The sequence below is a fragment of the Bubalus bubalis genome, chromosome 8, assembly GCF_019923935.1.
Source record: "Bubalus bubalis isolate 160015118507 breed Murrah chromosome 8, NDDB_SH_1, whole genome shotgun sequence".
NCBI classification, from domain to species: domain Eukaryota; kingdom Metazoa; phylum Chordata; class Mammalia; order Artiodactyla; family Bovidae; genus Bubalus; species Bubalus bubalis.
The window spans coordinates 98970622-98980267 of NC_059164.1; the positions used below are offsets into that span (position 1 = coordinate 98970622).

The 9646-nt window shown below is 48.4% G+C and overlaps 1 protein-coding gene across 1 annotated transcript in view; it reads right to left on the reverse strand.

Annotated features, from left to right (window-relative positions):
• Positions 1–5233, reverse strand: part of SLC13A4 (solute carrier family 13 member 4) — a 42899-nt gene extending 37666 nt beyond the window's left edge. The window contains exon 1 of the mRNA XM_006079850.4: positions 4478–5233. Coding sequence (XP_006079912.1) covers positions 4478–4792 — 315 coding nt within the window. The 5' untranslated portion in view covers positions 4793–5233. The remainder of the gene's footprint in view (positions 1–4477) is intronic.
• Positions 5234–9646: the final 4413 nt, after the last annotated feature.

Below are 9646 nucleotides of genomic sequence, written 5' to 3' on the forward strand. Positions count from 1 at the left end.
TGTGATCAGTGAGGGGCGTCAGGGGAGATTAATCCAGCCTGGCTGGATGGGACCTTGCTCCCTCCTGATACGCATGGATTAGAGGGCTGGGGTTTGAGAAATGGGAACTGGGCCCAGCAATTGTTGACTGGGGCTCCCACTGAGGTTTCCTCTGGGGCCAGAAGATCAGAGAGAAGTTAAAACTTTTGGAAGTGCTGATAAGACAACAGAACTAATACTGGCGGGGGTGGGGGAAGGAAAGGCTCCCTTTGAAAAAGAATGCAACTTAGAGACATGCTCCCTTTATTGCAGAAATAAAAATTCCTAAAGGGGTTCAAAGTTCTTCAGCCCACCTGAGCTCACTCATTCCCGTTTCCTTTCTGGGAAAGAAACGGAATGGCAGGTGTTGATTCTAGTTGATGAAAAGGAGATAGAATGTCTTTCTCTCTCTGAGAAGCCCTTATTCCTTCTGAAGAAACTTCAGTCCTTATGGCTTCATCATTACAGGTCCAGGAATGAAGCAGGGGTAGGGGGGGCGGTGCAGAGAGAGAGAGCACGCGAGAGTGCCATTTCCTTCTACCACGCACCATTTTGGTTTGAATTAGGAGAATTTAGATAAGCCAAGGTAAACTTTTTGATTGTAACTACGGTTAGGAGTTAGAACAGGTTATTGGAGGAAGTGACCAAGCCATCTTCATTCAGCAGTATTAAGAACAGGATAAACTACCATCGTTTTTTTTTTTTAACTGTGTCACACGGCACGTGGGATCTTACTTCCCCAACCAGAGATCAACATGTGCCCCCTGCATTGGAATCAAGGAGTCTTAACCAGTGGACCATGAGGGAAGTTTCTCCTGCCATCAATTTTTTAAAATAGCTTTTTGTTTTTATTTTCTATGTATTTTTATATTCATATTCACAAGCATTTTCTCTTTTTGCACTCAGTCACTCAATTGTGTTCAACTCTTTGTGACCCTATGGACTGTAGCCCACCAGGCTCCTCTGTCCATGGGATTCTCCAGGCAAGAATACCGGAGTTGCCACATCCTCCTCCAGGGGATCTTCCGGACCCAGGGATTGAACCCATGTCTCCTGCTTTGGCAGGTGGGTTCTTTACCACTAGTGCCGCCTGGGAAGCCCTCCCACCATCATTTTTATCTGAACTTTCCTTAGAGTTTTCTAACTTTCATTAGAAGAATGGGTAAGGGACCACCTTCAGATAACCTTTCCATTTCACACTCAGTTCATTCATGGAATTCACATAAATTTCCTTTTGCTTCTTCTCAACCATTTCAAAATTCAGCAAGGAAGCTTATATGCGATAACCCAGAACACTCTGTGTGTCCCTGACTCTGGCCCGGGGTCCGGCAGGTTACTCAGTCCGTGTTGGGTGAACTGAACTGGGCTCTTCTGCTGGCTAGCAGGTCTCTCTTCTCTGCTGAGGAAAATGTTCTGGAAGCCCCCAGCCCCTTATCACTGCCCCTGGTCAGCAAGTATGTATTGGTATGTATTCACGCAGTGCCTTTAAGAGATAGTGTTGTCAGTTCTTCTTGGCTCCTGTTTACAAACAAGGGAGTGAGTTCAAAAGGGGCTCTCCCCACAGCAGATGCTTCCTGACTCTGCTGCCAACTGGTGCTTGCATCTGCTCCTTTCCCCACAGTTCGACCACCTCGATGAAACCCCACTGGAAGGAGCTTGAGGTCTGGTTATTTGGTGTCATAAATGATTGCAAGGGCTTTTGAGAATTTAGTCTCAGAGTTGGGTATAACTTTTATCCCACTGGGACACTGAAGCTGGGCTTAGCTATGGACGCACCCCTGCCCCGGCCCCCACTTCCTCTTCTGTCATACAGGGGTCTGAGTCTGGGCCTCTGGCTCTAGGGAGCTGGGCAAGAAAAATGGGGAGGTCCTTCTAATCCTTCCCGAAATGTAGCTGTGGCTTGTCCCTTGAAGGACCATGAGAACTACAGGCCAGGACCTTCTGCCTAGGTCACTCCTCTCAGCTCCAGCCCAGAGAAAACAAGGCCGTTTAGGAATCTCAAGGATTAAATATCAGAATGTAAGTGTGAGGCAAGGGGGCTGAAGTGACGGGCCAGTCTCTGCGGTGGCCTGTGCCAGCTGTGGGTGCTGTGACCGCATCCTCTGTGATGTGCCTCCTCCTTGCAGAGAGAGGTAGCATCTTACCAACACTGTGACCCACGGAGGAATCGCCGCTGCGGGCCACGCAGGGGAGAGTGGCAAGCAGGCTGCATTCACCTCTGAGGGCTTGGTCCACCCAGGTTCCACCCGGCGGTCCCAAAGGTTGTAGGGGGTTTGAATCATCTACCCTCCCCAACCCCGTTATCACAGACTGGGAAGCTCTGCTGTTATTTAACCCCTTAGTTGTATCTGACTCTTTGCGACCCCATGGACTGTAGCCCACCAGTCTCCTCTGTCCAGGCAACAATACTGGAGTGGGTTGCCATTCCCTTCTCCAACGGATCTTCCTGGACCAGGGATCAAACTCGTGTCTCCTGCATTGGCACGTGGATTCTTTACCAATGGACCGCCAGGGAAGCCCATTTTCTGAAGGTACTGATTCTCAGCTGGGGGTGATTTTGGCCCCCAGGGGATGTTGTAAGCATCTGGAAGTATCTCTGGCCATCACAATGGCAGGCGCTGCACTGGCACCTACAGGGCAGCGACCAGGAATGCTGCTGAACATCCTACAGTACCCAGCGTGGTCCTCCCCTTGTGACAGAGAATTTTCTCTCCCCTCCCCCTCCACCCCCCACCAAATGTCACCAGTGTGGCTGTCCCTACCCTAAGGTGAAACTCAGTTGGACAGAAGGCGATAAGTCAGTGAAGGGCTTAAGTCAAGTGCCTTTTGATCTTAGTGAGTCCATCTTTAAAAACCTATTCAAAAATTATGTATAGACCCCAACAGAGCAGAGGCTCACCTTTCCTTCCTTTTCTCTTCTCTTTTCTTCCCCCACAACATCCCTCTTCTGTCAAAATTTATGGATGATTTTGCCTTCTTCAATGATTTGTTTTTCTGTTCTTTTTCTTCTCATGGGTTCTTCTCACTAGGCATTGTTAACCGAGAAGCTCAAAGACAGGCTCCCAGAATGAAATGGCAACACCGCTCTGCAGTCATGGTCCCCAGAGACAGAGCTGACTTAGGAAAATTGTGGGGTGGGGGATGGGGGTGCCTGATGCTGCCATGGAGAAGAGTGGGTGCCACTTGGCTGGCATTCCCTAAATCCATCTGACATTGAGTAAAACAAAACAACAACATGGACAGAAATGAAAATCACCCTATTGGGGACAAAGCCAAAAGCAGACTAGTATGTCAGCTAGGAAAACTGTCAGCACCAATCACTGTCTGCTAATCCCAGCCCGGCTTTCATCAGCGGCTCCCTGGCACTCTGAGGTATTTGTTCTACTGAAGATTTAAACCAGTTTGTTTTTAAGAAACAGTCCTAATCCCCTCTAACTTTATAATTACTTTTGGTTACTAAGTTACTCAGGGAGCTGAATGGAAAGACAGCCCTTCCCCTCCCACAAACATGATTAACCTTTCTTGGCTTATTTTTCCTAAAGTCTCAAGGGTAGTGCCAGCTGGGGGAAGGGGTAAAGACACTGGGAGGAGGAGAAGGACAAGGAGGAAGAGAGGGAACACAAGGAGGAAGAGGAGGAGGGACGCAGGAGGAGGGATGGGGAGGAGAGGCGGGGGAGGAGGAGAAAAGGAGCCAGAGGAAAGAAAGAAAAGGAAGCTATGGGTCTTCGGCTCACACCAACCTGGACAAAAAAAATTCGGTCACTGTCTAGAGCTGCGGGCTCTTACTCTTTTTTTTTTTTTTTTTTTTTTTTATTCAAGTCATTTGTTGTCTCTCCTTCCACCGCTCAGAGAGGATACAGATAATCAAAGGGCCATATGCATGGGGCCAGGGCAGGCAGCCAAGTTCCACTTTCAACTTAAAGTTCAGGAGGAACTTATTAAGAGTTTCCAATCGTGGTTATTAGAGCCCACTGTGGGTCACCCAAGGACCCTGGCTCGATGGACAAGAGCCCGGCTGGGGACTGCTCCCCAGCACACCCCAGGCTGGGGTCCACAATCCCCTCCCTCCCTGCCCCCTCCTCTATGGGGAGGTCTTCCTGCATGTCCAGTCGCTCTCTCATGCCATGGTCACATGTTGACTCCTGGCAAACACCACTGTCCAGAGCATCCTTATCGGTGTTCACCTGGCCCACTGACGGGCCACTTCAGCCAATGACCCACCCCCCTTCTTATCTCACTCCCGGTTGGGGGCCGTAAAGGTTGGGGGAACTGGGGATTGAACATGGCAGTTTTTGGGCAGAAAGCACGTGAGCCCTCTCCAGGAAAGCATTTCCACTTCTTGACACCGACAGAAGAGCATGCTGAACTCTGCACTGAGCGCCCCTCTTCCCTCCAGCGACCTCCCCTCTGACCTCCCAGCTGACCCACTGGCCCCCGGAGGGGACAGGCCGGTACTCACGCTGCTGGGGTAGAGCATGGGCAGGGGCAGCAGCAGGAGCGGCACGAGGATGACGAGCAGCAGCTTCCTGGCTCCGAGAATTCCCTTCAGCAAGCCCATCCTGGACCTCCGCCCCTCGGAGCCCGCGCCAGCCAAGTGCTGTGCTGCTTGGCGACGCTCGCCTCTGTCCAGAAAGACTTCTCCAACCTTTCTCGGCTTCCAAGAGTCCTCTTTCGTTTTATGGGCAGAACAGGAAGGCAGGTAGAGCCCCTGTCTACACCAAAAGCCGGGCTCCTCGCCTCCGGTTTTAGGTGGGATTGGTGAGCATAGCCTCATGCCCAGCAAAAAGGAAGCGGGAAAGCATGACCCACGGGACCATAGTGGCTTGCTCCCTTTGCTAGATCAGTAATGGAGTCACTTTATTCTACAGCTCAGCAAAAGCCCCCTTAATTGATCAAGAGTACACCTCTGCTGCAGCTGTCTGGCCTCGAAGTCATTTAAAAGCTTCGAAAAAATAAAAGATGCCAAGAGTCTGTGGCGCCCTCCATCATTCTTCTCACTGATGGCCTGCTTTGGGCAGTACCATCTTCACTTTCTACCTGTGCCGGCTGTGCCCCCTTCCCTTAAAAAGTCTAGTCGTCCCCGCCCTCCTTCCCTTAAAACAAACCCCCAGGGTTGTCAGCAGAGCATGCTGGTCTCTTCTCCCAGGACCTGGCACCTTAACTCTGTTCAGACTTCTTTCCTTCTAATTGGTTTCCCATTATAAATTTGCCTTGAGCCTGGGCCTCCAGAGCAGGAAAAAAAAAAAAAAAAAAAGTCCCCAAGACATTCCTTTTTCCGTCACGGGACAAAATCCTGCTAGAGGCCCACCTTAACACTCCTTCACCTATGGGAAGCTGGACAGAGGCGGTAGCCACGCCCATTCATCGCAGCCAATCAGCACGTTGGAAAGAATGAGTCAGTATCTCTTCCAAAGGTGGTTCGGGATTGGTCCCAGCAGGGGCCTGCTGATTCCGCAGAACCCAAGAAACTTGCAAAGCTTATTTTTGTTCCTCAAACATCCTAGGGGCCGGAGTGATGACCATCACGGTAAACATAATCCCACCTCCTCACACACTGCTTTAACGATCCAAAGCATAAGACACTGAGCTTTCTCTGTGAGGGCCACTTGCTGACCTAGTCCTCAGGAAGATATGTCTGGTAGCAGGGAGAAAATGAAACATCAACCCTGGAGACATTTGCCCCAGAGGATACAAGATCAGGAGGCTTCTCTGGTGGCTCAGTGGTAAAGAATGTGCCTGAAACGGAGAAGATGCAGGAAACGCAAGTTTGATCCCTGGGTTGGGAAGATCCCCTGGAGGAGGGCATAGCAACACACTGCAGTATTCTTGCCTGGAGAATTCCAGGAGGAGCCTGGCCGGCTACAGTCCCCGAGGTCTCAAAGAGTCTGACACAATTTAACAACTAAACCACCCACCACCACCACTGTACAACATTAAGTCTTTCAGACTTCCCTGGTGGCAAAGACCATTTGCTTCAGTGCCCAGGTGAATACAAAGCATCTGAGTCAGCAGAGGACGTTAGCCTCTCAGAAAGACCACAGACCTTTTAGGGAGAGTGGGAAGGGTACTGCCTCTCTGGAAAAGTCTAGACACCAATTTTATTTCAGAGGCATTTGGAGGACGTTCATGGTCCTTCTGGCTGGAGAAGGTGTTCAAATGCTTCTCTCTGAGGCTCTTTACCAAAATAGAAGCCGAAGGCTTCCTTTGACTGGTGTGCAAGGAGGAGGTGGGAGGGCAGAAAAAAATGGATGGGTTCAAGAATAGGGCCTTTGCAGCCTTTGGACTCTTTCTGCTGCTTATAGAAGAAGAGAAGCGTTTCTCTTTTCTCAGAAAGGTCATGTGGATATGAAGCAAGGAAGAAAGAGAGAGAGAAAGCACCCACACTTTTATAATTGATGGTCTTTGGCGGCATTGCCTTGATCTGAGAGGTGCTGTGGGGAAGTCAAGGGTTATGAAATTCATGTTCTTGAATTCACAGAACCCAAAAATGGCATTCTAAGGTCTGCAGCTATGCCAGTTGAAAACACTCCCCAGGGTAAAGGTGAAGTGAATCTGGAAAGGTGAGTCTTGAAAACCACTTCTTCTTGACCCCTAAAGCAGGAGCAGCTGTGGGTGACCTGGTTTGAAATTGTCTTGCCACTGGAGGATGAGCTACTATGACTCATCTCTCTTTAAGTGCTTATTAAAGACTGGCTGTCATATTTACTACATTCAAGCCTCATTTTTTGTGATGATTTTGAAACTCAGGAAGAACAGTGACATGTGTGTGATGCTTTGGTGGCAAACATTAAAGAGAGTGGATGCAGACAGCTGTGGAAGTCAACATTCGATGCTAAACCCGTGAGCCACTTCAAATTCTTTGGTGAGATAATCTGAGATAACAAGGATTCCACTGAGCCTGGAAACTCAATCATGACATTTTTATTACAACATAAGTGAATATTCGGAGAAGGCAATGACAACCCACTCCAGTACTCTCACCTGGAAAATCCCATGGACGGAGGAGCCTGGTAGGCTGCAGTCCATGGGGTCTCTAAGAGTCAGACATGACTGAACGACTTCACTTTCACTTTTCCTTTCATGCATTGGAGAAGGAAATGGCAACCCACTCCAGTGTTTTTGCCTGGAGAATCCCAGGGACGGGGGAGCCTGGTGGGCTGCCATCTATGGGGTCGCACAGAGTTGGACACGACTGAAGCGACTTAGCAGCAGCAGCAGGAGCAAGTGAATATTTGTTAAATAAAATTATGTGACGCAGTCATATCAGTAGTTCACCTTCAGGACTCTTTCCATTTTTTCAGACAAAACATTTTCTTAAGGAAATTTTACACATTGCTTCAGAAATATAAGACAAATTCCATTAATATGAGGCATCAAAAGTAGTCTAACAATTAGAAAGTTGAATGGTAGTTACCAGGGGCCATGAGGAGAGGGAAAAGTGGAATGTCGTTTCATAGGTATTGTTTTTGCAACATGAATAAGTCCTAGAGATCTTTCACACAGCAGTGTGCATGTAGCTAAATATTCTGTACTGTATTCCTAGAAATGGTTCGGTTCGAATGGTAAATTTCATATGACATGTTTTATAACCACAATAAAAAAAAAAAAGAAAGACATTAAAATGGGTTAGGGAAGTAAGGAGCACCATTTAACAAGCATTTAATTTTAGATCAGTGCCCTGCTTCCCAGGTGGCACTAACGGTAAAGAATTTGCCTGCCAATGCAGGAGACACAAGAGACGCGGATTCGATCCCTGGGTCCAGAAGATCTCCTGGAGGAGGGCATGGCAACCCACTCCAGTATTCTTGCCTGGAGAGGAGCCTGGTGGGCTGCAGTCCATGAAGTCTCAAAGAGTCAGACACAACTGAAGAGATTTAACATGCATACATGCCCTGTGCATGCCCCTGAAATATCTTCTGATTCACTACTTATGTGATTCTCCTTTAGTTAGATTCCAGGTGAGAGGACAGAGCAATGGAAGTTTCAGCCTATAGATGTTTTTCAGTGTCCTTGAGGGAGGACCCAGAGGTAGCCATGAGAATGCCAACTATAGAAGAAACTTCCAGGATTTTTAGATGCTACAATTACCCAGCATCTAGAAATGGCAGAAGGGTTCCATTGAGTCCAGGCAAGTTTCCACTGATGTCACACTCTGAATTATTCTTTGAGTGAATATGACAAATCTGTCTGGTTGTGGTTGTAGTGTGTACAGCGTGGCATTCATGAGAGAAAATGGGAGAGTCCATTGCTGTCCAGGCTACTCCTTCACTGCTCTCCCTGCAAAGAGTCGTGATTTGGGGTGGTGGTGTTGAGAAGAATATTTGATTTTGTTTATGAATGAAGTCATTGCTGTAAAACTCTTTGTGGGTAAACAATTTGTATTAAGACTAAAATAGTGTTTCAATATCTAGTATAACTGGCTTCGCTGGTGGCTCAGTGGTAAAGCATCCACCTGAAATGCAGGAGCTGCAGGAGATGTGGGTTTGATCCTTGGGTTGGGAAGATCCCCTGAAAGAAGGCATGGCAACCCACTCCAGTATTCTTGCCTGGATAATCCCGTGGACAGAGGAGCCTGTAGGGTTACTGTCCATAGGGTCGCAAAGAGTCAGACACGACTGAAATGACTGAACACGCGCACATCTAGTAACAAAAATGAAAATTTCATTTGTTTTTAAAAAGGTTGTGTCCTTCTTGTTCCTTTTTTTTTTTTTCAGTTGACTGCCACAGAAGTTTGGACCCAATTTATCAGTATAAAAGTGCCTTTAGTTTATTTGTGGCAGGGTGAATGAATGAACTCCCACTGCTATCACCAGTTCTGAGAACAACCCTCTCCTATTCAGGGATCTCCTGCCCTTGGGAGCAGCTGTGTGTCCTCACATGGTGCTCAGGGTACCAAGTGTGGGCCTTTCTGCCTGGTGACTAGAGGAAAGCTCTTAGATCCGTTCTCATAGGCATGGAGCCCCAGAGCAGATGTAGGACTGACTGTCAGACTAGTACGCAGTGTCCAGGGACTGAGGCCTCAGCTGACCCCCTCCCCAACCCTCATGCAGGCAAAGCCCCAACACTGAAGGTAGGCTGTGAGGCTAATCTAATTTTTGGGCAATCCCTAACTTGTCTGTACCTTTGTTTTGCCTTTGTTTTAATCAGACAGCAATCCCTGAAGGTGGAGAAGGCAATGGCACCCCACTCCAGTACTCTTGCCTGGAAAATCCCATGGACAGAGGAGCCTGGTAGGCTGCAGTCCGTGGGGTCGCTAAGAGTCAGACACGACTGAACGACTTCACTTTCATGCATTGGAGAAGGAAATGGCAACCCACTCCAGTGTTCTTGCCTGGAGAATCCCAGGGACGGGGGAACCTGGTGGGCTTCCGTCTATGGGGTTGCACAGAGTCGGACACGACTGTAGTGACTTAGCAGACTTAGCAGCAATCCCTGAAGGAGACAGTGAGCATCAGAGAGAGCCAGGCAGAGACAGTGAGAGGTTAACCAGAAGAAATCAAGACGTGCCTTGAGGAATGGATATAGAGATATCAGAATCGGACCCAAAGACAGAGCAGCAGAGACACCGATGACCACAAAGAGACAAGTGGAGTGATGATGTCAAAGAGAACATGTGATCTTAGAAAGA